This window comes from Pseudorca crassidens, chromosome 1, assembly GCF_039906515.1.
Source record: "Pseudorca crassidens isolate mPseCra1 chromosome 1, mPseCra1.hap1, whole genome shotgun sequence".
NCBI classification, from domain to species: Eukaryota; Metazoa; Chordata; class Mammalia; order Artiodactyla; family Delphinidae; genus Pseudorca; species Pseudorca crassidens.
In genome coordinates this window covers 77,609,277-77,636,302 of record NC_090296.1, presented here as the reverse complement: position 1 = coordinate 77,636,302, position 27,026 = coordinate 77,609,277, and the positions used below count along the sequence as shown (strand labels likewise).

The window sequence follows — 27,026 nt, the reverse complement described above, 5'->3', positions numbered from 1 at the left end:
CCATCAGCAGAGCCTTGAGCTGAGTGGATGGTGGGAAACCGAATTGAACCTGCTGTAAGGAAGAGGTAAGGGGTGTGGTGAGCCTTCAAGCTAAGGCCAAAGGGAAGGCACGTATTGATTTGGAGAACTTGGCCCTATGAAAACGTAAGTGTGCTGAAGGAGGACAAAAGGTGTGATCACTCGGACGCTTTTATAAACATTATGAGACAATGCGGTACTCAAGCAGTGGTGTGCTAATGGTGACTCATTCGGTGTTTTTTGTTCGTTTTTTTTTTTGCGGTACGCGGGCCTCTCACTGCTGTGGCCTCTCCCGTTGCGGAGCACAGGCTCCGGACGCGCAGGCTCAGCGGCCATGGCTCACGGGCCCAGCCGCTCCGCGGCATGTGGGATCTTCCCAGACCGGGGCACAGACCCGCGTCCCCTGCATCGGCAGGCGGACTCTCAACCACTGCACCACCAGGGAAGGCCCAGTGTTTTTTTGAGTTCTGATTTCTTCAAATAGACCTCTGACGTCAGTATGGCTCTTTGAGTAATATGAGTAATGGGGACTGTGACCAAAACTTAAACAGAAAAGGGCCTTATTGCAAGGATGTGGGGTCATTATTAAAACCTAGTGAAAGGCTGACTGCCCAGGCCTCAGCCAGGGCAGGAAGTAAGGCAGAGTGACCAGATGGACATTCTCCAGGTGTCCACATTGGATGAGTCACCCTGAAGAGTTTGCTGTCCTGGTCTCACTCAACTGAGGATTCACATTCCAAGTTCCCTGGTGGTCTAGTGGTTAGGATTCAGTGCTTTCACTGCTGTGGCCCAGGTTCAATCCCTGGTCGGGGAACTGAGATCCTACAAGCCGTGCAAGGCAGCCAAAAACAAAAAAAAAGATTCAAATTCCAGGAAGAGTGAGTCTGACTGGCCTCATCAGAGCCATTCCTCAGAGACAGTTCACATAAGCCTGCACGCAAGTCAGGAAGACTTATTCCTTAAAGCGAAGTGGAGGCGTATTGCCAAACAGAAGGGGCAAAAGCTGCAGGGCTAACAGAACTGACAGGTGTGCCTACTGGGTTGCCATGATTTCAGTATTTAAACATGAATCACCAAACCCCAAAAGGTAGACAAGCACTATTTTGGATCATTTGGTCCTGTAGCTGCCCACTTCTGCCATCCGCAGATCGGAGTTGTGAGATGGCAGGACAGTGTCTTTGGATGAAGGGATTCTCACGGTCTAACCCGGACAGTTGTGGCCCAGGAGCCAAGGGAACCCAGAGCAGCTGGAGGGAGGCCACCTGTGAAGCAGAGGCTGCTGCAGAGACGCCCTCTGATTAGCCGTGGGTGTGTCTGCGACCTAGTCCTGGACATGCTTTGAGCTCAGGAAGGTCACTGCATCTGGGGTCCACCTTCAGATTTGGGGTTAACTGGTTGATCACATGCCACTTCTGATGGCTGTTAGCTCTGGCCATCTTTTCGGCACACGTGACTGAAGTGCTTGGGGAGGTTGTAATTTTATTTTTCCCCTCATTTCACAGTTTCTCCTTGCCTGAAAAATTGGAATACATCGTCACCAAGTATGCTGAGCACTCACATGATAAATGGGCCTGTGATAAGGTAGGGATCCTCATCCAACCCATAACTGTCAGGGGAAAAAAACAGCCGCCCAAGAACATGAAAGGGTCCAATCCTGGAAGTCTGCCTGACTTGTCTAAGCGACAGACTCGCCATGCCAACGGCATTCGTTATTTCTGAGCGGCAGTTTCCCAGGGTTGGTGGAGATCGGAGAAATGGGCGGGGCAGCTGCTGATGCGGCTTTTTGTGTCTCTCAAGAAAACGATCGCTTTTGGGAGTGTTCATGTCTGTCTTCACGTTGCATTTCCTGGAGTCGGCGCCCAAGCACGTGCTTGCGTGTGTTTGACATAAAGGCTTAACGTGGGGCCGGAGGCTTTTATTAAATGTTTCCTTTGAACGTAGTGTCGGAAAAAGGGAAAATTGAATGGAAAGCTTTACCCTTGCATTTTGCCAGCAAGCTGAATTTTATTCTAGGGAGGACACGCGGCTTCCTGTGGTGGGCAGTGCTGGAACTTCCAGACTCTCCCTTATCAGTAAGCCTGTCCAGCTGGTGTTTAAAATTCTTCACCACATGAGGTCAGGCTGCTAATAAGTTTAATTGCTCTGTCAGCCCTTTAATGCTGGCAGGCACATGGGGAGGAATGCCAAAGACATCTCGGAGTCCTGTGGGCAGCCAGTTAAGCACTGGGCCTTTGCCCAGAGGCAGCTTACAGCCCGTAACGGTGGACCTGTCTCCACAGCAAGGCCGCAGCAACCACCTGCCTGGATGCACCCTGGATGAGGGACAGCTTGAAGCCCTGGCTCAGCCTCTGCTCTGATTCTCTCCTGAACCCCTGTTGAGAGCTCATGATGACTCCAATCGTTGTATCTGTAGAATGGGCTAATACTCATGATTCTAGAGCAGAGGTTGGCATGCTTTTTCTGTAAAGGGCCAGAGAGTAAACATTTTAGGCTTTGTGGGCCGGACAGTCTCCACTGCAACTACTCACGCCTGCTGGCGTAGCACAAAAGCAGCCGATGACGACACATGAATCCATCGCAATCTCCAATCCATCCCTAAGCCATGTGCATTTTACCTCCTTGTCACTTTTGAATGTGAGTGGTTCTCTCTGTGCCCATGCCATGGTTTTTGTCCAAGCTGCTCTCATCTTTCACCCAGACAATGTGATAACCTTCTAACTAGTCTGCCCACGTGCACTCTGTCCAGTCCGTTCTTCACGCTACAGGCAAGTGATGGTTTCAGTGTGCAAATTTGGTCAGATTCTCCCAAATGGGTCAAGTTCTCCAACCCAGCCCCTTCTCCTTGTTAAAATCCCTTAATAACTTCCAACTCTTTTCATGTAAACGTCAAAATCCTTAATATGGCCTGATAGGCACTGCTTAATCTCTGCTACCATCTCTAGCCTCATCTCTCCCTTCACCCTCTGCCCTCCAGCCATATCCCCTTCATTTAGGCTCGTTCTCTCTCTCTCTCTCTCTCTCTCTCTCACGTGCGTGCACATACACACACACACACACACACACACACACACACACACACTCTGCATATGCCTGAATCTGCCCCCTGTCTGAGCCAGGTACCCATCTGCACTCACATGTGTGAAAACACCATTCACCAATTCCTCCTTCAAAATCTGTCCAAGTGTGAATTCCTAGGACTCCTCTTTCCCAGATTTCTCAGATATAGGCCCTCTTAGCACCTTGCTCTTTTCCTTCCCAGTATTTTTATAGCAGTCTTGTATAGTTGGCTTTGCAACAGTTAGACATTTATATATACCAGTTACCAACTCTGCATTTACTGGCGTGGTATTTGATGAATCTCTCCCATCCACTAGCCTGGAAGCTTCAAGTTTGCTCACCCTTGCCAGGTGGGCATTGATAATCTGACAGGAAAAGAGTATTTTCCCCTGTCCTCAAGGACCCCACAATCGGTGGGAGAAACCAAGTAAAGCAGCCATTAAACAGGTTGTACCATGCTGTGATGGGCATGAGCACGGGGTGAGAGCACACAGGAAGAGACCCCAACCCAATAGGGAGGGTCCGGGAACGCTTCCTCGAGCTGCTGACACCTACAGGGTGTGGTGAATGAGGGGCCATTGTTCAGGCACAGGGGAGCAAGTGCACTGCAGGCCATGGAAGCAGTGGGTGCAGACCCCGAGAAGCAAGAGAGTGTGGTGGCTTTAGGGGAGCTTGGTTCGACACATTGGGGTCACGGAGTAGGGCAGGGGAAGAAAGGCAGGACATGAGCCTAGAGGGCCAACAAGATCTTCGCTGCAGCAGTAGAAGCCAGAAAGAATTTGGATTTTTACCATGATGGCAGCTGGGAATCAGAAATTTTTAAAGCAGCAGAGTGCCCTGAGCAGGGTATTTTATAAAAGCCACTTGACAGTGGTGTAGAAAATGGAATCCGTGAGAGACAGCAAGACTGGAGACGGGAGACCGCACAGGAAGCCGTTGCAGTAATCCAGGTGACAGCTGACGGCGGCCTGAGCTAGAGCACTGGCAGGAAAGCGAAGGAGGGACGGACCAATAGGTCTGGGAGGTTGAACACACATGAGAGAGTGCAGAGAAGGAAGAGTCCCACACTTCCAGCTTGAAAAGTGAATGTAAGCTAGTGCTGTTCACGGAGATACAGGGAACCTGAGAGGAAGGGCCACTGAGAGAAGTGAAATTCCAGGTGCTATTTCAGACCTGTTGAGAGGTACCTATGGCCATCCAAGCAGAGCTTAAATAGGTCTGGAAGTTAGGAGAGAGATCTGGGCTGGAAACGCTGATTTGGGATTAATCCACTTAGGGACCATGGGCCTAGATTATATCCCGCAGGGACAGTGTTCCTTGAGAAGAGACAGAAACTTGAGAAACAGCCACATTGACGAGGGGGCATTGGCAGAGGCTGAGAAAGAGCCACCGGAAGTCTTCGGGCTGCGAGGTTATGGAAAGCAGAGCCTTATTTATCTCTGTATCCACCATCCCTGGGACAGAGTTTGGCACCTACTGTCATAGGCATTCCACCGATGTTTGTTGCATGACTTTTGAAATTCTTAAACCTCTATGATTCTAGAAACATGCCTTGCTAGAGCTTTGCTGTGGGATTGGCGGGCAAGGGGTGCAAACCAGAGCAGCCTCCTGCACGCCGTGGCCAGTAGGTCCAATACTCACAAGCGTTCAGCCTTGACATCTGTCCTTGCCTGTGATTGGGACACATAGTTCTGAAAAGCATTGTTCTCGGGTCTTTTGAAGCATGCTTCTGTCTGGTGGGCCTGAAACACAAGCGAGTAAGTGGAGGGGACAGCAACTAAAATGAGAAGAAATAAAGGAGCAGGGTTCAAAATTCAGGGGGCAGAGAGCCTGACAGCCCTAAAGGATCCGTTAGACGTTTTGGAGGGAAATTGCCAAGCTCTGTCACGTTCCATTATTTTATTTGTTCAGTGAAAATTGAAGCTGGGATGTGGGTCACATAGCAGGGCTCTCTGGGTGCCAAGGATATTTGAACTGAGAACATTTCTACAGAGTCAGAATGGATGGAAATATGGAATTTCCCTGGATGAAAATGTGAAGACCCATCCATTGATCAGGCCTTTCAAGACGTTAACAGAGAAGGTAAGGACCAGGCCATGCTAATTTCCCTCCCCTGGGAATTATATCAGATGGCAGAGGGGTCGAGGGCACATTCACCATCCAGTTCCTCAGAGACTTTCCAGGACTCGGCAGACTCCTCAGGAGCTGGCCCACGGGCCACAGCCTCAAGACTGGTTTCTGAGAACCCAGCCTCCCATTCTGCTATTTGGTTCTGAAAGCCCATTGGAGAGAGAAGCACCAATCAGCACTTAGAGGCTGGGCCAAAACGCATTTGTGTTTCACTTGTAACTGAACTAGGAAGGGCTTCTGTTAGATTGTTGCAGGGGGCGGGTGGACTTGCATTGTTGGAGAACATTCAGATAGAAAGGACTTCCAATCGTGACGGATAAAAAGAATAGAGGAGAGAGTCCCCAGGGAAACGTGGACAGGTCTCTCGGTTTGTTTGTGTTTTTTTTAAGTTATGAGATTTGGTTCAACTCAACTCTGAATTCCTATCTTGCGATCAGTAAGAGTTCCTTGCAGGCTTTAGACCGAGTGTCACAGGTAAAGGATGACATGTGTATCTTTATGTGCATATTGACCAGTTATAAAATTGTGCGTGGCTCGAAAGAGAATTCTAAATCTAAGAATGTCTATTTCCCATGCTCGGAGGAGAGCTTTGTGCAAATGCATTTTGACGTGTCCCATCTTAAATACCTACTAGAGAACAGAAGTCACTCTGGAGAGAAAGGGGTGGGTCCAGGGCTGGCGATGCTTGTGCAGTGGGCGGGGCACAGAGGAGGCAGAGGTGGCAGCGCTGGGGGGTGGGGGGAGGGAAGAAGTCATTCTCCTGTTCTCGTTCTGCTTTCTCCACAAACTGTGGATACGTCTGGCACATTCCCTCTAAAAGCAGGAGACTGTGGGGTCCTATACTTAAAAACCTCAGAAAGACGGATGACGTGTTTCAGACGGGATGCTGCAGAGGGTATTCTGACCCAGTGAGAGGAAGCTGGAGCCGCTTAGCCCCCCTCCACTGCGGGAGGACCTCTCTTCCGGGAGACAAGCCAGCCACAGTGCTGGGGCGTGCCCTGCACAGCTCTTCTGCTCCAATGTTCTTCCAGGAGAAGGAAATTTATCGCTGGCCTGCCAGAGAGTCCCTGAAAACCATGCTGGCTGTGGGCTGGACGGTAGAGAGGACCAAAGAGGGAGAAGCCCTATTTCAACAGCGGGAAAATGAGAAGCTTCGAAGCGTGTCCCAGGCCAGCCAGGTATGACCATCACGCCCAGAGGCCAACACTAGGCCAATGGAACCCATGGAGAATCTGGGAAAGCTATCCCCAGGGTATCAGAGATGAGGCCCACCACCAGTGAGCCCTGGGAATCTTTCGGGACATATCTTTGGCCACTGAAGTCAGGGATGCTGGTGAGAATAAGGCAAGTAACAGGAAACCCAGTGATTCTGCCTTTGCTTTCCTAGGGCAACAGCTACAGCCCTGCTCCCCTGGATCTCTCCAATGTTGTGCTCTCCAGAGAGCTCCAGGTCAGTGTTGATACTTTCAGAACAGCGTAACGGACTTTCTAAAACCCCTCAAGTGCAGGACATATTGCCCTCCAAAGAATGTTCTAGAAAGGGGCGAGGGGGAAGAATGCCTAAAACATATCACCACTGAAATATCAAAATTAGAGAGGGTCACAACGAGCAGAGGCCACTCATCTGACACAGTCTCAGCAGAATTAACCAACAGTCTGAGAAGGTGAGGCTTTGCGCTTCTTCCGGAGACGTCATAGCAGGTCATGACTCAATAGAAGGAAGATCGAACAGCAAATTACTGTACAAAAACCCAAAACAGAACTTATAACAGCCAGGAGAAATAACTAGTAACAAAGCTATTAACAACTAGGAGAAAATGTACAAGGTGGCCCCTGGGTTGGGCTGCTGGACTGCTCACACCGGGCCCCCCAACCTTGAGGACAATCGCATATCCCGTGGTGGATTCACTTGAGTTGCCCTTGGTGGTACAGACAAGTCATCATTGTAGGATTTAGGGACTTACACCCAAGAGGATGAAATTAAAGGCTTAAGCTTCCTCACCCCCATTCCTCCCCTGTGCACATGTCAGTGACCGTGACCGGCCCCAGCCTGAGGCCGTTACTCCTTAGAGAGTCCATCAGACCAACGCTTTGGACCTTAAAGAAAGTTTCTTTCCAAAGTACACCCTTCATTCCGGGTCACTATTTTATGAACCTTATAATGATGCATTCTATTTGAGAAATCTTATGTGCGGCAGTTTTCTCCAACACGTGATTATTTTTAGTTTGCAAAGCTAAAGGCTTTCGGGGATCCTAGAGTTTTGCTTAACCCCCCCCCCCACTCCCAGCTCCCTATCTCAGGTCAGGAGTAAAATACTTCACTCCTGTGACAAATGGAGTGCCACCAGAACGCAGTTTCCAGTGGAAATGTGTGTTTCTCAGAAATGCATCAAACTGCCAAGATAATAAGTTACCAGAAAAGGACAGAATTAGAAATTGTTTTCTGTGTGTATGGGAAGATATAAAACTAACGGGGTGCATAAGCAAAGACTAATTAATGATGGGAGACACTCAGCAATGTGCCATTAGCGTTTGGTGGTGCTCTGTTCCCGAGGCTGCCTGCAACAGCGGGGCAGATGTGAACCCATTTTTCTTGCTTGCTTTCTCTCTGACTGTCATCTCCCTGGTGGGACACAGGGGATGGTGGAGGTGATAGCTGAGAACTATCACAATATCTGGGCCAAGAAGAAGAAGCTGGAGCTGGAGAGCAAAGGTGAGCTAGATTCACAGCATCTCCTACAGAAGGTGAGCTGGGGGGCAGGTGTGTTTCCCAGAAGTGCAAAGGAAGAGCCACCTATTTTGTCATCTCTTACTTTACTGACCCCAGGTGGCGGCAGTCACCCTCTTTTGGTACCTTATGACACCTTGACTGCCAAGGAAAAGTTCAGGGACCGGGAGAAGGCCCAGGACCTGTTTAAGTTCCTCCAAGTGAACGGCATTGTGGTTTCCAGGTAAGTCGTCTTCCAGGTGACGTTAGCGGGCCAGGGGCAGGCTTGTGTGGTCTCTCGTGCTCTAGATATTTGATCACCTGCCTGCAAAGCAGATCAGAGTAAGGATAGCGGTTGAGTCTTTTGAAACGAATAGATGTTTATTCTGGAGTGTGAAGCCCTCTCTTCCGACAGAAATAAGACTGGTCGATACCAATTTCTAAAAATCAGTTACAGCAAAGAATCTTGACAAATTATACATCTATACCTTAAACATTTAATTTTAATTAAAACAAACACACATGCGTTCATTCACATGTACCATAGGCCCTCAGATCTCATCTTTGTTGGTTGTTTTATTGATTGGAATTATAAACCACATCCATAATGCTTCCTCAAAGCTCTGGAAGTTGGGCTGAAGAGCAGTTAAGGTACAGTTAAGAGAATTAAGGTACATACAAAACAATGTAAATGCAGTATTCTGGGTTTGTTTGTTTGTTTTTTCAATTTCCTCCCTATCTTTTACGGTTGTCTCACACCTAATTCAGAAACGCTGTTTTTGGAACCTTACAATCACAGGTCTTTGCAAAATATGCAGCTTAGTTCTCACAGAGTCATCAGTTCTCTTCACACTTGTGTTTTTTTGTTTTATGTGATATTTAATGAAATGCCATGATAACAATAGGGAAGATGAGTGACATCAACAACCTTTGAACAAAGATGGCAACTCCACTGGAGAGACTGAATGAATCATGATTTCCTAAGACTTTCTCTCAAACTTATGTTTGTCAGAATCATCTAGACAAATGTTTTAGGTGAGGATGGTCTGGGCTGCTTAAGTCTTAAAGGTAGAACCTGTTTCCCCCGCTGGTCAGGTGTCGGTGATGGGCTGTGCTTGCGGCGTCCTTTGTAGAACGAAAAACAAGGCAGTGTCCCCACCTCGATAAGCCATTCCTCCTGAAAGAAATGTCTGCTGAGCCAGCTGCTGTTTCTTCTTTTAGTTTCCTACAGAATTTTTGCCACTGAGTGACAGAAACCTAAGTAAAAATCTATACAAATATTTCTGTTGTAGCTCATATGAAAAAATAACAAAACCTATTTGCTGTATTGTTGAGTGGGAAAGGTCAGGCAGCAGGAGACAGCCTCTGGGGAAGCATTTAAGAAAGACTCCCATCGTCATTTTAATCCTGTTCTTAACACCAAGATGCATGCAGACTATGATTTGCCAATAAATAACTTGCTCACAGAAGTGAAAAATTCCTCTTGACTATAAGAAGGGAATCAAGGAAATAGCGGGGGGGAAAGGAAAAAGACCACTGAATTCAGCAAACATACCCTTGTAGTGGTTTACCCTGAGCCAGAGCCCGTGGTGGGCACTTGGATGTACTGATAAGGCGGTAACATCCCTGTCACCAAGGAGAAACCCTAGGTTCCCGCTACCCATGCCTCAGACCTGCTCCATCCTCAACTTCCCCATCACTTGACGACAGCCTGTTCTTCCCGATGCCCAAGCCAAAAACCTTGACTCCTCTCTTTTTCCCTCAACCCACATCCAATCCTTTAGGAAATCCTGACGGCTCTCCCCTTAAGATACCCGGAATCTGACCACTTCTCACCCTTCGTGCTGTCACTGCCGTTGCTGAAAGGGCTTCCTTCCTGGGCCCCCTGTTTCAGTCCTTGCCCTCGGTCAATTTTAATCCTAGCAACTAGAGTAATTCTGTCACAATGAGAGTCATATCATGTCGTTTCCTCTACTCAAAACTTTCAATAGCTTCCCATCTCAGAGCAAAAGCAAAATGCTAAGGACGGCCCACCCTGACGGTTGCCTCCACTGCCCACCCCACGCCCCTCTGACTGCCTGCTCACTTCCATCCCTCCACACTGGCCTCAACTCAGCATGCATGTGCCCACTCAGAAACTTTGCAGCCCCGCTCCCTATGCCTGGAAAGCTCTCTCCCCTCATGTCTCTATGGCTCACCTCCTTCAAGCCTATACTCCAGTGTCGTCCTTCCAATAAGCCCAGCACTGATTTAACACGACAGTCTGCTCAACCCCACTTCAGGTACTCTTGGGCCCTTTCATCTTGCTTTAGTTTTTCTTTTTTTTCACAAAACTTATTAACTTACAGCATTCCAGATAATTTTTTAAATTTATTTATTTTATTTTTGGCTGCGTGGGGTCTTCGTTGCTGCGCGCAGGCTTTCTCTAGCTGTGGCGAGCAGGGGCTGCTCTTCGTTGTGGTGCGCAGGCTTCTCATTGCCATGGCTTCTCTTGTCGCAGAGCACGGGCTAGTCTAGGCACACGGGCTTCAGTAGTTGTGGCTCGTGGGCTTAGTTGCTCCGCGGCATGTGGGATCTTCCCGGACCAGGGCTTGAACCTGTCTCCCCTGCACTGGCAGGCGGATTCTTAACCACTGCACCACCAAGGAAGTCCCCAGATAATTTATATTTCGTTTTATGTAGCGTTTGTACCTGTTTATAGCAAGCACGTAAGTTCCATGAGCGCAGGGATTCTTTGTTTGCATCTCTGATTTATCCCCAGCTCAGTATTTGTTGAATGAATGACAAAGATCTTTCTGAAAAATCTTTTCAGAAATTATTGTCGCTCAGGTGTTGCATGCTCACAGAGGCAGGTTTCAAGTGCAAGGGGAAATGAGTCAAATGATGAGTCAGGTCGCTAAGCCAGCATAGCCATCAACATTTGGAAAGCAGAGTTGACGTGGAGAAAATTGCTTGTGCACCAAAGTCACATTGTTATCTCTGTTACTCCCTGGGGTTTACCCATTTCCAATCTAGAGGTATCAAGGATATGGGGCTGGATGCCTCCTCCATGGAAAAGAGGTTTGCCTATAAGTTTTTGAAGAAGATCCTGAAATATGTTGATTCTGCTCAAGAGTTTATTGCCCATTTGGGTAAGTATCATTGTGAAATATCAGAAAAATGTGTGCTTCTCATAATACCGAAAGGAATTAGATATTCCTTTTATGAAGAGCGATGCTTTCATACTGTAGCTGTTCATGATTCTTTGAAACATATGGTTTAGGGAAAGACACAGTGGCTGAGATGTCACACACACACGCACTGAAAAAAAATCAGTTTTGTCTTTGGTTTCCCTTCTGGGTTTGATTGAATCATTTGTCATTTTTCACATAACTCATCCTCCTCTAAGTTTTCCATCATTTTGTTTTATGCCTGTGAGCATATGACTCAACCTCTCTGAAGCTGCCTTCGTATCAGTAAAGAGTAGTGAAACCCTAGAAGAAATAACCAACCCTCACAATTATAAAGTACTTTGTAAAATATTAGATATTTTATAAAATCAAATGGCCTTTTCATGACGAAAAGCTGCTCTGTTTCTTTAATGCTGTGACTCTTTTTGTCTTTGTTTTCTTTAGCTCTGGTCAACTTTGTGTCACTTTTGTCTTTGTAGAAACCATTGTCAGCAGTGGGAAAACTGAAAAGTCTCCCCATGACCAGGAGATCAAATTCTTTGCCAAAGTAAGTGACTCTCTGCATTTAACCGGATTACCTTCTTCTTGGGATCTGTACAATTTAGGGTACAAGTTAAGCAGATCCAACAAAGATATCCAAAACTCCAGTAATGACTTTGATGAGATGGACGTGGGTTTCCCTGTTGTGGAAAGGTCCTGAGGCAGGTGGGTGGTCCGAGGAGGTAAGCAGCCTGCTGTGCTCTACGCCATTACCCAGGGACTCGGGTTCTTCCTCTCTTGATGCTCTCTCATCTCCTAAGATGTGGTCCCTGACAGTGGTCCAGACTCACTTGTACCACATCTGTGAGAAAGGGGGGAAGGATAGCGGAGGGCAAGCTGTTGTTTTATTAAAGTTCTAAAGTTTAATAAAAGTTGTTTTATTAAGTGGCTAGAGCTTACTCATTTCAGCCTCAGCTAGCTGCAAGGGAGGCGTGTAATGCATGCTTTAACTGGGTGACCCCATGCCCAGATAAAACACGGGGATTTCTACTGCTAAGAGAAAGAAGGGAAGAACGAATGTGGGTGCCAGTGAGCTGTCTCAGCCACATAACCCTACTCAGAGGACTAAATACAAGTGAGACTTCGGGGTAGCCATGTTCTGAGAAGCAGAGACAGGATGGTCAAGTCCAGTAGTGCTGGGCCATGCCTTAAATATTCTGTTGGGTGCCACGCCCAAGAAGCCACATCTGAGTGCAGATGTCCTACAGGACGCCCCTGAAAATGTTGATTCAGGATGTGCATTTCTTTGGGCCCTTAGTCAGTGTCCTGCCCTCTCCCTTCACATATTTCTAAGGCCTCTGGTTACAGGCATAGAAGAAAAAACATGTTTTGGAAACTGGGATTCCCAGGGTAGAGTTTCCTAGAAATTCCAGGACCAGAGTCTTTTTGTGTTCAGGGTCTTTTTGCTCATTAAGGATGAACTTTTCCAGAGGAACCAGAGGAAGGGCTTTGGCCAGCCTCTTAGAAGTGCATCTCTGGTGGGTCTTTCAGGTTCTTCTCCCACTGGTTGACCAGTACTTCACCAATCACCGCCTCTACTTCCTCTCGTCCCCTCTGAAGCCCCTTAGCAGCAGCGGGTACGCCTCTCATAAGGAGAAAGAAATGGTGGCCAGGTGAGTCTGCAGAAGAGAAAGTCACGGTGCTCACGTGATTTATGTAAAACCCCAGCCTCCTGGGGCTTCAGTGGTGAATCTTCTGGAGAAATGAACTGTGGCCTGATGATTGGTAGCTCAGAGGTTTTGGTTATCATCTTGGTTTTGAAAGTGACTTTATTCACACTTATCTGTATATTATTTTGGCAACCGAGAGAGGTGCACTGTTTGGGGGTATCAGTAGGGCTTGGGGGAAACTTATATCCTCAGGTCAGCTTCTATCCTGAAATAACATTTAGAAAAAGGAGAAGGTAATTCTGAAGCTTGGGAAAAGCAAACACACAACGTTGAGAAGAAACGGATTAATACTGTTTTCATTCTCATTCTTCTCAGGCTTTTTAAGCTTAACTTTTTTTTAAGGAATCAGATCTTACAAGTCTTGGTGTGGATGATCTGAGATTTGAAATCTAGAGTGACATAATTCAATTTAAATTCCTAACAGGAAACAAATTTTCATCAAAAGCACCAGCTTCCCTTCTTATTCCACTAGGCATGACACGTGGATGCCTCAGCAGAGCTGAGAACAAAGCAGGTGCTTCGTGATCAGGCTACAAGTGGATACCACTATGCCTCAGGTTCTCTGTATTTGATTTACGAATGACAAGGGATGGATTAGACTTCTAAATGGCAAAGAGTTAAGGACTGCAATAAAGGCAGTCTGTCAGCCCTTTCCCTGGCATCCACTGATGGTGAACAATGTACTTTATATTTTATAAGGGCCCAGCCATTGAATATCACCATCTTTGGGAGGATATTCAACTTTAGGATTTAGCTAACATTTATGAAGCACAGCATGGCTCAGCAGTGAGCTCGATTTTTTGATATGCACAAGTTATTGCCCACCTGTGGAAATATCATTGTGAAACACCACAATGCTTTAAATTCCAGGAACCACCTGTGTGTTATGATCTCCATTTTGCAGATGAGGAAACCGAGGTTTGGGCAGGTTCACTCCAGTGCCTAAAGTGACCCAGGTCGTAAGTTAGAGCAAGAATGAAAGCGTAGCCCTCTCTGTCCAGATCGAGTGCCATTTTCTCTACACTGTAATTACTTCTGACATTAATATTTGTTAAGCAGGGAGGAGCACATGATGTCAAAATAAGATACACTTAGAACCAGTTACTGACCCAAGATTTCCTAGATATTTTCATGACACGCCGGTGTTTTTTGTAAGAAGTTAAGGAAATGAAGAACCAAGTGAGATACTCAGATAAGCCAACAGAGGGCAGGTGTGTCTGTTCTCTTCATCTGTTTTTCTTAGGGTATTAATTCATGGAAATGTAACATTTGTTCAGCCAGGCACCATTTGTCGCAGCTGGAGTACAAGCTGGAGCTCGCCGATCGGCCTTGCAAATAGCTTTCAGATCCATCAGTGTGCCCGCTGCCCTCCCATAGAAGTGGCCATATCGGCACTGAACGTGCTCACATCTCCAGACCCCTTTTGTTCCCAGCCTTCACCCACACCCCACCTCTTCTGCATCTGATGCAATTTACCAGTGCTTTCTGGAATCTCTCCCCTGGGAGCTCTTTAATTTATCACCTTCAAATTCTGAGATGAGAGAGAGGCGCCTGGGGACTCTGGCCCCTCATAACTCTGGGTGAAGGACAGTGCTCCTGCTTGAATCGTGGGTCCCACAGGCAACGAAAAAGGGCCTTTGGAAATTTCAGGCCCCGGCCTTGACACACCTGAGAAAGCACTTCCGACAGCAAGGGGAGCCACGTTTATATTAGGATCAAACAACCCAAGGATCTGCTTTAGTTAGAAAAATGTTAATTTTGTATTTATACAGAGTGGGTTCATTTTGAAGCATTTTGCCAGAAATAGCTGAGTTTATCAGCCCCTAATTCTACAGGCTAAAAGGGTCATGTGATTAGTCGCTGACTACAGACGAGAAAGCTAAAACACAGAGCTCATATTCCTCCAGGATCTCCGCCAACTCCATGAGTTTTCATCAGATACATAACTCTGAAAAAAAACAAACATCCGGGGAAGAGAAAAGAAGCAGCAGTTCATATTTAATTTCACACTCGCGGGCTGCCAAATTTCTGTTAACTTACTCTGAGCTCTCTTAAGCTCTAGACCAGTGTTTCCAACTTATTTCCACTGCAAAAACAAATGACTAAGCAGCAGAGACTTTGGCTGTGGTGTCCAGTAGACAGCCCAGAAAGGCTCAGGGTATTCATTGAAAACCATTTAGAGGTGAACAAGTTTTCATCCCCACCAACACTTGGATGGATTTCTTCTCTATTTGAGCTGTCCCCTAAAGGTTTTTGCCCTGTGTGGGGCAAGACGCCCATGACTTCTAAGAAGATCTTGGGAAGGACTTCAGCTAGGTCTCACCTTGGCATCCCATGGCCTGTACCAGGTGATTTTATTTTACTTCCCCTCTTTCTGTTCCACCAGGAAGGACTGCTTTCTGAAGGGATTGCTAAGTTCTTACCTAGTTGTGCCGATGTCAAGTAATGTCAGCGTTCTGAGGAATCTCCTCCCAAGACCTTCAGCAGCACAGGTCAAATGATGGCCATAGTGCCCCTAGACAGGGGCTATCAGGAGTGTGTTCAGAAACATCCATGGGCTCTTTGCTAACTGCACAAAGCCCTCTATTAGACACTGTGGAAAGTAAAACAGTAAGGCACAACTGGACTCCTAGGGGTTCCATGGTAGACAGTATGGGTGAAAGCATGGAATAGGGTCAAAAAACACGAAAGCGTAGCAGATGGGATTTCCTAGCTTCAAAGACACAGATAGGACAGCAACCCAGTCAGGCCTATAGGCTAATGGAGATGTCAGAGAAAAGCCATTTCTTGAAATGTTTCTGGTTCAGCACAGTATTGCCCATACCTGAACCTTTAACTTTCTTCCAATCCCACCATCTTGCGTACCTCCAACTAAGGCCTCACACCCTGTTCCCCCGAGTGAAGGCTACAGAAAGGGGTTGCAATCCACTGCAGTAATGGAAAAATCATGCTTCCTTCCAGAATCCTCGTTTATCCATGAATGTTCTACAGATGAACCTTTCAACATATAGTACGCTATAGGAAGAGGTGGTTTGCAACAGGTGGCTCATTGCAAAACATGGTACTTGCTGCAGAAGGATTGTTTTCTGCCTGCAAGGTACCTTTCGTGATTCTCCAGCAGGACAGTGGGAACCACATGTTGTCCTAGTGTGGTCCAGAGGATTCTTTGAGGGGAACACAGTGCATCTTCCCGGGGTGTTGTACTAGGCACTTTGTTTTACTGCACAGGGGCCAAGGGGTGGGGTACAAATGAGTCTTCCTTGAATCTCTGTCCCTTTCTGACTTTCATTCTTTTCTGCTTCAGCCTGTTCTGCAAACTCGCTGCTCTTGTTCGACATAGGATTTCCCTCTTTGGTAAGAGAAGTATTGCTAAAGGCTTCACCCTCTGTAATTATCCTGAACTTGTGTTTTGCCTTCATCTGTGGCTCCTGCAGGCAAGCTGAGCCTTAGGACTAAGGTGTCACCTAAATTTGCCGTAGAAAGTTGGTCTGAAGTGTGATAAACCCCTCTCTCCCCCCTTGAACAGCTCAGATTTTCCACGCCAATGAATGCCTTAAGCCCTGCCTCTAACTTCCATCATAAAGCGATGCGTCAGGCCAGAGATAAATGCTTTGGCCCCGAACGGAGGCCTGGCGCTTGGTGTGCTGGTGGTTAATAAGGCTGGGCTGTTTATACTTATTGAGAAGATTGTGTTTAAATGACAGGCTGAATGCTTTGGGGAGTCACAGGTGATACTTTTGATTTTAGGGAACGATTCTACCACAATGGTGAGCTGTCTTCACATCTTAGCTCAGACACTTGACACAAGGTAAGTGTGCCCAGAATTTTCCAGTCGTTTCTCAGGACTCCCTCTCTGGCCCTCTCTCCTTGCTTATTATTGTACTGAAGAGGAGATATGTCACCATTATGCAGGAGCTGGGGAGAAAAGGGAAGATGGGGAAAAGGTGGATCCCACCATGACGTTAGCACACTCTGTTTCTCAGCTCACATGATGGAGAGCCAGTGTCATGGCAGATACCGAAAGCTGAGCATTTGATCAATTCTTGTCTTCTCTTACCGAGAAGTTCATCTTTCAGAAGATAAAATATGTAACGTGGTAAAGTACCACTTCGTATCTAATTCTCCACAAAAAAAGAAAAAGGAAGAGCTGCCTGATGGGTGGCAATGCCATAAGAATCCTGGGAGAGGGGGCCCCTAGCACTCTGAATTCAAAATGGCCAAGGAGGGGATGTGATTACCAGAAGATCAAAGACAAAGATAGATTCGAGCCCATGACCTGAGGGTCTGATGGGAAAGATGGCTGAACAAGAAAGGAAGTCTTCCTTTTCTTTCACATACATACATATATGTGTATGTGTGTGTGTGTGTGTGTGTGTGTATATATATTCTGGTAGTATAAACATAAGTTATTTGATGAGATAAAAAAGAGAAGCAGTGCAAATAACTGACAGGGAGTTTTCTTTAACACACTCATTAAGCAGGGCCCCTGTCACAGTTGAGAGGAGAACACACATCCCAAAACCCAACGCAGAAGAGAGGCACCAACCTGAAAGAGTGGCCAGATGATGAAAATCCTCTACAAACTAAGAATGTTTTTTTTTTAAAAAGTTAAGGGTAGTTAAAGGGGATTTTCAAGTGTCAGAGAGAAACAATCATGTTGTGGAGATATTACGACAGCACAACATTTTCACGCCCAGACCAAAGCACCCCAGGGATGCAACTGGGACGAGGAATCTTTATTCCCAAAAGCATGCAAAATGCCTTAAGAGAGAGTCCTCTTTCTTAAACGTACCGACCTGCACCGACCTGCATGTTTTTTTTCGTAGTCATTCCTGAGAAAACCTGAGGAGGGTGGTTCATAAATACTTACAGCAAGCCTCACTGACTTTATTTCCTTGTTTTTATTTTTCTGATTGGCTGGCTGACTATCACGAAAATGCTGTAGATAAAAAGCATCTGTCCTTATAGCAAGCCTGTCATAATCTTGTGAATAAGATGTAGAAATATGGAAAAGAATAGATGACTTGTAGGCTTTGTTCCAGTTCTAAGTTTTATAAAATAGTTTTTAAGGGAAAGCCCCAGGTACCCATAGCTAATCTCCATTCCCACATGTTTTCTTCGGTGGTCTGATTAAGCTGTCTGTTTTAAAAGGGGCTGGCTCTTCTCCACTCCCCTTCTCCAAGCTAGAACATCCCTGAAAACTGATAGAAATCTAAGCTTCAGTTGATTTAATTCTCTGTTCTCTCTCTCTAAGAGGTCCTACATCACAGGAGAGCTAATATTTCTAACTAGTCCTTATGAAAGTTGCTGAGCCCATGTGGAGCTGCAAGAAAAGCTCCCCTCGCCCTCCTTTTAATTAGATACTTGCAGAAGAATGTAGCCAGCTGCAATATTATATAGATAGCAGGTGACCAATATCAGTTTCTTTCTAAGTCGTCCTGCCATTTCCTAAGAGTTGAGCAGTGATTCCCTCAAATCAAGCATGCCTTCCAGTTGCTGCCCACCCCCCTGCCCTTTGGGCTTGTGGATCCCAGTTTCTTTCTGGGTGCTAATAACCACTCTGTCCATTTCTCCCGACTCGGTGTCTTCCAGGTGAGTGGGGTGTCAAACGTCTGCCCGGGTTGCACTGCAAGCCACCAGTCTCAAGAAGGGGGTTGGCCAAAGATTCCGATTATGCTTCTGGTTTTGAACATTGTTTGCTTACAGGACAGTCATGAAGTCAGGCTCAGAGCTGGTGAAGGCCGGGTTACGAGCATTCTTTGAAAATGCAGCCGAAGACTTAGAGAAGACTTCAGAAAACCTGAAGCTCGGCAAGTTTACCCATTCCAGAACGCAGATGAAAGGCGTCTCTCAGAATATAAACTACACCACGGTGGCTCTGCTCCCCATCCTGAAGTCCATCTTTGAGCATGTGGCCCAGCATCAGTTCGGGGTGGATTTACTCTGTGAGTCACCTGCTGCCCGTCATGCATTCATGTGCATCTGGCCACGGATGGCTCATTCCCTCAGGCTGACCTTGAGGACAGAGTAGAGATAACGCTTCCACACTTTTCCCTTCTTAGATTTAAAAATGAAGTAATAGACTCTTGGAGGGGAAGAAATGCCCAAATTTGAGTATATAATATTTCATCTTTTCCCACTGTTTTTCAGGACCAGAATTTTCCCACCCACTGGTTTAGCTCTCAGCCATTGTGTTCTCACTTAATTTGAATAGGTTATCTGAGAAATCCAGCAAGAGATATAGGTTGCTCCCAGACCACCAATTTTCCTGTAAAGAAGCTTTAATGTATTCATTGGATACCAGGAGCAAAGAGAAGCTGCTAACATTTCATTGTCTAAGCCTCCAGAAACCCAGTAGTGGGTTGGTTTTCTTTCAGTTTGCATTTGGTACCATGTCCAGCCCTCTTATACTGCCACCAAGCTTCAGTTTCACACTTTAAATGGTGGCGCATGATTTAATTAGTTTAACCAGTTGTCAGTAGCCAAGGCTGTGTCTTCCATAGCCTTCGACGGGGAAAATCAGTTATTTCCATGGGGTTAGGGGGACAGGTAGGGGAACATTCAAACTCGCTATTCTGTGTCATGGACACAATGCACTTCCTTGTTGAAAAATTAAAAATTAAATTAGTTCTCTTTATGTTAAATTGGTTCCAGTCTTATCATGAGTTCCATACGTTAATAGAGGCACGTAGCCTGCCCATTAAGTTCCTAAGCGAAACACGCCCTTCCCTTGGGAAACACGGCAAAATCATGATACAGTTGAACTACCTTTTGAAAAACATCAGAGGACTTGGAACAGGTGGACAGGAGGAATTTTGCTCTGTCTCTGCAGAGGTAGGGACATTGTACATATCTCCCTAAGAAAGGAACAAAAAGCTCATTCAAACTTCTTTGATTTCTTGCATTCTTCCTTTCAAAAGAAGGAGATCGTGCTCTGGGTAAAATTTGATTACAGCGTCTCCCTCTATTGGAGGGGAAAAAAATACCCATATGGAAGGACTCATTGGTCAAGTGATTCCTTTCCCTGAGAAGCAATGTGATCTGTGTCAGGAGTCCCACAAAGGAATTGGGATAGCTCAATGGAGGGTGTTTTTCTGTTGGTGTTTCCTCTCCCAGTTCAGCAACTGGCATTTGAGTAGAGAGGGGCTATATTTGTTAAAAAGAGAGAAAGAGAGCTCTTTGGCTCTTAGGTGATGCCACCACGTGTTTTCTGTTTGCAGACCCTTTCTGTGTGCAGGAGGTGGGCCACTGGGATTGATGAACAGGAATGACAGCTCTTGTTTGGTCTTTTCAGTGGGTGACGTGCAGATTTCATGCTACCATATACTGTGCAGCCTCTACTCCCTTGGGACAGGAAAGAACATCTATGTTGAAAGGTAATTAGTGAACGAAAGAAGCTAACACATTCAGGCTGAATGTGTTACTTAAGTCTTTAAACATTTAACAATAGCATCTTTTCAATCCAGCAGAAGCGAAATGCTCACCGAAATGGCTTGGTGATTTTGAGCCTAGGGTATGAAATGTTTACAGCAGTATAAAATGTGTTAATGAGGCTTCTGAGATGTATGACTTCCCTGGCGATAGCTGCAGAATGTATGTGGCTGGAGCAGCAATATAGCCAAGCTAAATCATGTGCTGGTGGCCAAAAAAATGTCGAAGAAATGTCTCTTTTTTCATAGTCACAGTTTCCAAATAGCCTCCAGAGTTCCTGTGGTTAAAGCTTGCTGAGAAGCTCAAGGGATGTGAGGCGGTTGCTTTAGTGTTTAATGAGTTTCTGTGTGATACAGCCCTGGACCTTTACCATTCTCGGCTGTCACATTAGCTGTAGTTTTAGACAAGTCCACACTTTGAAAGCAGAGATGCTCTTCAATGGTCTTGAGTCTGAACAGGCAGATTTGCTGAGGTGCTTAGCTTCCTGCTCTACTCACTACTCTGCCTGGAGCGATGGAGGCCTTCGGTGACCGCCTGCTTTTCACCATCAAATGCCGTGTGTTGTGTGGTTCTGTTTAAATCCACGGGGAAGATCAGGAAGATAAACACAGTGTTAGCCAAACCCTAGACTTAGTCTTATCCTTGGAAGACGTTTTTTCCCTTTTCTGCCTTTTCAGTCAACGATACTGAAGGATTTTGATCTGTGCTTAAAATTATTTAATCTAAACATCCCCTTGGTATCCATGCTCCATGGGCCTCCTCAGTTTATGATACCTTTACAAACAAACCAATGGTAAATCCCCATTTCACATCGAAACTTACATAAATTCTAATTGCAATTTCTCAATAAAGTAAAGACAAGACTTGGGCTCCTTCAAGAACTCAAGAACTGATGACTTGAAATCATGTGCTAATAACCAAACAATGCTGAAGAAATGTCTATGTCATCATAATTACTGCTTTTAAGTAGCTTCTAGAGTTCAAGAAATCAACTGGAGGACTAATGACTAATTTATTTTGATTATGATTGTAATTCCTTAGAGTTATGTAGCTTTCCTTATTGTTTTACATGAAATATAGATAAATAGTTCTATCCTTTAATAGGAACTGGGCAGACAAAAGTCATAACCATATTTTATACCAAATCAACAAGAAACTTAATAAAATTTTTTCTGTTTAATACAGAATTTCACTTAGGGAAGGTATCTTTACTTTCATTAAGCATTTGTGAATATTTTCTCAATATCTTTTCTTATTCTGTCAGTTTCTATGTGCGTATATACATACATCTATATGTGTATGTGTTTCTTTATACAATCTTTTGAAAAGCTTATGCATTATTCTCTTTTTAAAAAAGAAAAAAATTCAAAGAAAGGTCAACTCTGAAATGTCAGACCAGAAAAAGACTTCTTCATATGACTTTTTATATTTTATTCATATTCTCACAGCACTGTGAATATTGGTACCTGTGTTTTATACTCCACACAGGTAGAAAGCCAGGCTTGAGGAAGCCCCTAGATCAAATATGCCCCTGTTGTCTCTCCATTAGTTAATGAAACAACTAAGGACGTAAAGATTTAAAATCCTCGAGTTGTGATGCTGCCACCATTAATGACTTTTATTTGTTTATTTTCTCTTGTATTGTGAAAGTAAGACATACTTATTCAAAAAAGAAATCAAACAGTACAGACATATGTAAAGTTAAAAGTCTGCTGTTTTCTTCACCCCAGATCACCCCACCTAGTAACAGTTTGGTGTATACCATTCCAGGTGTTTTCTACATGTGTAAGTTCTTACACATGTTGGATCATAATATTGCTTTGCAACTTTGTCTTGTTGGATGAAGCTAAAAACTGAATTTCTTTATCATACAACTCATATTTTTAATTTATCATTTAGATAAAATCATCATTAATTCTCTACTTTAAAAAAGATTAGCAAGTTTAGTACATTTACATTTCTAGCTACTTCCTATCCTTTCTACCTTTCCTTTTTTGCTATGTAATTCCTTATAACACATACATTTTATTTTGGAATATTCTAGAACTAATGTTCCTTGAGTTGTTTACCTTGGTTTGTATTTAAATGATTCAGTGTGTAGCCAATCCTTTTGAACTGTGACTTTCCCATTCCAAAACTCTTATTTTGATTTATCTCTTTTTTTTTTTTTTTTGCGGTACGCGGGCCTCTCGCTGCTGTGGCCTCTCCCGTTGCGGAGCACAGGTTCCGGACGCGCAGGCTCAGCGGCCATGGCTCACGGGTCCAGCCGCTCCGCGGCATGTGGGATCTTCCCAGACCGGGGCATGAACCCGCGTCCTCTGCATGGGCAGGCGGACCCTCAACCACTGCGCCACCAGGGAAGCCCTGGTTTATCTCTTGGTTGGCCAGATTCATCATATGTAGTTGCTTCTGTAAGAGCCCTACTCTTGAGTCTTTGCATATTTTGGACTATCATCCTTTGACTTTATATGTGAACAGTTTCCGTGGTATAAAATCCTTGGGTCATAATTCTCCTTCCTCGGAAGTGTATAGCCTTTGCTTCTTTGTGTTCTGACAGTGTGTGTTCCTTGGATCCGGTGATTTGTTCCCCACACACGTGACTTTGCCGTGGGAGGGGAGAAGCTGCTGCTCACTGGGTTCTTTCTTTGGTCTTGAAGCTCATTCACTTCACTACTACCGTCTCCCAGGGTTGTCCTTTCTGTATCAGCCCCTGCACTTCTTCTCAGAACTTAATATGCCCCCTCCATCTTCAGAATTAGGTCCTCGTTTATTTAACGAGTCTTTCATTTTATTCTATTGTTGTTGGGTTTTTTGTCTTAGCTGTTGTTCAAAGAGCGAAATTATGTGTATTTATTGGCTTTTTCCTTAACCTCCCACATCTCTCATTTTCTCCTCAGTAACTTTTAGCTAATTGTTCTTTTCTGAAACTATCTCCATGTTAATATCTCTTCTTATATTCTGTGAGGGTAGAGAGAAGTTTTCTGGGTTTTTCCTGGATAATTCTTCCTCTGAACTCTATTTCTCATCTATTTCTTGGTCATTAGGTACATTTCTAGTTCTCAAGAAGGGAAAGGAGTACGTGTGTGTGTATGACGCACGTATGCGTGTGCGTGTGTGTGTGTTCGGTGGAGGAGAGTGGACAGGGCTGAAACATCAGGCAGCTTCAAAACCTAGAAGCTGACTGAGAACTCTTTCTCACCGTATCAGCAGTGCCTTTAGCCCTAGGAGTCATCCACCCTTATCCTTTGGTGTCCTTCCTCAACCAGAGTAAACAGCTGGTGCAGATGAGAGGTTGGTGAAATTCCTGGTGCATCCTATAGAATAGGCCTTTTGCTTAGTGATTTAATGTATGTTTCTTCTCTGCTTTAGAGGAGTTGAGGCAGCAGCTACAAAACAGGTTACTTCTCACTCTTTCACTCTACCTCACCTCCACTGGTTCTCCAGGCCAGGCGTCCAGGTCATAGTTGTGGCAGATGGCATGCACACTCCTTCCTACTCTGGTCCTGCCTGCCACTCTGCAGGACGGAACCTGAGTCCCACACACGTCCAACAGGTCTCCCAGGGCCTGCTCACACCCTTAAGTCTCATTGTTTCAAGCAAAACTCCTTTCCTGGGCTCCTCAAAACCCCCATATTTACTTCCAATGATGTCTACACTCTGCTCCAGGTCTTGAAAGAATGTTTCAGTTTCAGCATCTTCACTTGATTTGGTCCATACTTTGCAGTATGAAGTTATCACACATTTTCTAATTTCAGCACAGATCTAAATTTCTTCCCAAATTTTTCCCCAGCTCTTGTGGGTTTTAGGGAGGAAAGTATTGGCTTGGCCAAAAAGTTTGTTCCAGCTTTTCTGTAAGATGTTACGGAAAAACCCAAATGAACTTTTTGGCCAACCCAATATAACGAAACCCACCATTTCTCTACCACCTTTTACTGAAGTTTCTTTGGCTAATGAATGTCTCTAGGGTTGCAAAGGAACCACTCAATATAGCTTGAGTGCATTGTGCATAGAAAAGATCCGGACACCTCAGTGATAGTGTTGACTGTGAGAAGGAAAACGTCATTGAAACAGAGTGGAGACCTCTTTCGGGATATTTTCTAATTGAGGCAATACTGAGATGGTCACTGACAAGCAAAGTTTTCAGATACAGAATTTCAGGGTAGGGTAAAGGCTTTCGTGTATTTAAACATGGAGAATACTTAAATTCTTTAATCTGGATATACTTTGATTAATTGATAGAGCATTTGATGAGGGTGCATCAAGAAAACTAAGTTTTGTAATTAACTGCATTGAGCATTGACTCTCCATTTTATTTCAAATTAAAACTTTATTTTTGCCTTCACACTTTAGAAATGTTTATATCTTCCTTCCTGCTTTGCCCCCTTTGACCAGTTTTGTTCTGATCAAACATGGCTTTCCCTAAACCACTGAGATTACTAGTATTTGTATCTAGAACCTTGCTCTGCCTCCACTTTCTGCCCCTGTGCTACGTGTTGCTTCCTCTCCTTAGCATCCTCTGGAATTTACATGAAGGAACTTCCAAAATTGCAAAGCACCAGATATGTGCAGGCATAATTATTATTACCATGATGACTTTGTCTCTGCCTGTGTCCCAGATGATAGACCGTTGAGAAGCAAGGTCCCAGTCCATGGAAATAAAATTGAGAGGTCAACTTAGGAAGTCACAAGAACTGAAATACAAATTGAACCAAAGTGAAAAGCAGGAAGGGAGGGATAAATTAGGAATTTGGGATTAACAGATACACACCACTATATATAACATAGATAAACAACAAAGACCTACTGTAGAGCACAGGGAACTATATTCAATATCTTGTAGTAACCTATAGTGGAAACAAATCTGAAAAAGAATATATACACACACATACACCAAATCACTTTGCTTCACACCTGTTACATTGTAAATCAACTATACTTCAACTAAAAAAAAGTAAATTGAACCGTCTTCAGTCTGTCAGCATTGACCAAGTACTATTATATGAAAAATACTGTTCTAGGCAATAAGAGCTAAGGCAGGGGGTGGGTGGGTAGGAGGAGAGTGAGTTTCTCTATCCACTGATAAACTCTTCCAGTAGATCCTTGAGTCGCCATGGAACTGTTTCTGTAGCCCTTGCTCTGCCTGGTCTATACCCACACTGCCCCCTGGGGGGGGGGGGCACTAATGATCAGAGAAGCATTTTAACAGCAGGCCTTTGCCAGGCTCAGTCCCCCTTGGACCTGGAGACCAAGGTCATTCACTCTGGTATTTCACAGCCAGGAACATTAATTGAAAGACTTCTGGGCTTTACTTTTACAGAACTTCTAACAGCGAGGCCAGGAGAACCGTTGTTTCTCCCTCACAACTGATTAGCGTCACTGTGTGCTCCAGACTAGAAAATGCCAGTGTGGTGGGCTTGTAGAGACGCAGTTTGTCAGTAATTAATATTATACTTGTCCCTCTCCTTTGAGTCAGGGAATCAGCAGAGCACTAGAGAACTGTCTTTTGCTCCAAGGATTGCCTTTTATCAGATGAACTTCCTATAAGTCCACTTTCAGGAGATCACAACTTTTCATTTTGGTGAGAGAAAGAGAAAGGAAGGAATAATGGGTTTAGTACCAAGACAACCCAGGACCAGCTGTTTCCAAGGTTCCCCTCCCTGGGCCAAGTAAAATTTGCTCTCAAATTTGATATTACCCCTGGTCATCCCTGATTTTCACCCAGATTTTTTTCCTTACTCAAAGCTCTCTCTATGGTATTTCTTTCCTTTCGTAATTTAACTCTTTATTTCCTTTTCCTCCTCAAAAGGCAAGACTAATGAGAGGAAATGGGGTATCTCTCCTCACTGGCTGGCCCCTGGGGTTGGTTAAAATGGAGAGAATGTTGACTGAAAAAACAGCCCCTGTGTGTCCTCATGTTTGATGCGTACAGGCCCTCACTCTGCTCAGCTGTCCCTGAGGGTGTTGGCCTCTTCTCATGCCTCTCCACCACCACCGTGAGCGTAGCAAAGAAGGGAGGGGATGGGGGAAGAAGAGGTGGAGAGAAGGGGAGGTGGGAGAACAGGCCTGGCCGGGGCCTGCTCAGAGGTGAAGCAGCTTTGCAAAGCTTCCCAGAGAGGAGGCCTGGTCTCTGCGGTCTCCACAGCCCCACTGCCTCCCCTGCTTTCTCCCTCCACCACTGATGCAGCCTCCAAATGGAGCCGGGCAGCACACACAGGGCCCAGGGGGGCTGCTGCTCTGTCTCCAGAGCAGACCTGGATGGGGCGAGTTAACAGTCAGACCTTCCACGGAAGGACAAGGCTGTGCTGTTAGCTGAGAGCTGCTTGTCCGGTTGAGGGCATTCTTGCTTGCTAGAGGCTAATTTGAAAGTTATCTGCTCAAATACTTCATGGCCAAATAAGGTGTCAGCTGGTCCCCTAAAAGCTGAGCCCAAGAAGAAGATACAAGATAAGGAATAAAACCATATATATTAATTGTCTTTGAAAGTAATGAAAAGATCTCATTTTTCATAAGTTTGCTAACTTGGCTAAGATTGTGTGGGAATTCCAAGGGATACACAGCTTTCTACCGATTCACTCACCCACCCTCTCCCTCCTTCCTCTCTCTGGTCCAGTAGATTCCTCTGGCATCTCAAGCAGAACAGTTCTGTGGACCCCCAGGCTAGCCCCCTGCAGATTCTGATTCTACCCCAGATAGTCCTGTCAAGTCAGTTTTTCAGGACGAGTTAAGATCACATTTTTAATCCAGCTCAAATGTGTATCTTCCTGTGTGCTATAATGAAGTTGCAGGTTGATTTTAATCCTTATA

The 27,026-nt window shown here is 45.2% G+C and overlaps 1 protein-coding gene across 6 annotated transcripts in view; it reads left to right on the top strand.

Moving 5' to 3' along the window:
* RYR3 (ryanodine receptor 3) overlaps nucleotides 1–27,026 on the top strand; it is a 553,937-nt gene that overhangs the window by 450,335 nt on the left and 76,576 nt on the right. For all 6 annotated transcript variants that reach the window (XM_067742171.1, XM_067742163.1, XM_067742181.1 and 3 more), the window contains exons 52-64: nucleotides 1,521–1,599; nucleotides 5,068–5,157; nucleotides 6,237–6,383; nucleotides 6,593–6,655; nucleotides 7,843–7,918; nucleotides 8,033–8,156; nucleotides 10,928–11,043; nucleotides 11,562–11,629; nucleotides 12,613–12,734; nucleotides 16,096–16,145; nucleotides 16,539–16,599; nucleotides 18,498–18,736; nucleotides 20,086–20,167. In XM_067742171.1, the coding sequence (XP_067598272.1) occupies nucleotides 1,521–1,599; nucleotides 5,068–5,157; nucleotides 6,237–6,383; nucleotides 6,593–6,655; nucleotides 7,843–7,918; nucleotides 8,033–8,156; nucleotides 10,928–11,043; nucleotides 11,562–11,629; nucleotides 12,613–12,734; nucleotides 16,096–16,145; nucleotides 16,539–16,599; nucleotides 18,498–18,736; nucleotides 20,086–20,167 (1,317 nt within the window). The remainder of the gene's footprint in view (nucleotides 1–1,520; nucleotides 1,600–5,067; nucleotides 5,158–6,236; nucleotides 6,384–6,592; nucleotides 6,656–7,842; nucleotides 7,919–8,032; nucleotides 8,157–10,927; nucleotides 11,044–11,561; nucleotides 11,630–12,612; nucleotides 12,735–16,095; nucleotides 16,146–16,538; nucleotides 16,600–18,497; nucleotides 18,737–20,085; nucleotides 20,168–27,026) is intronic.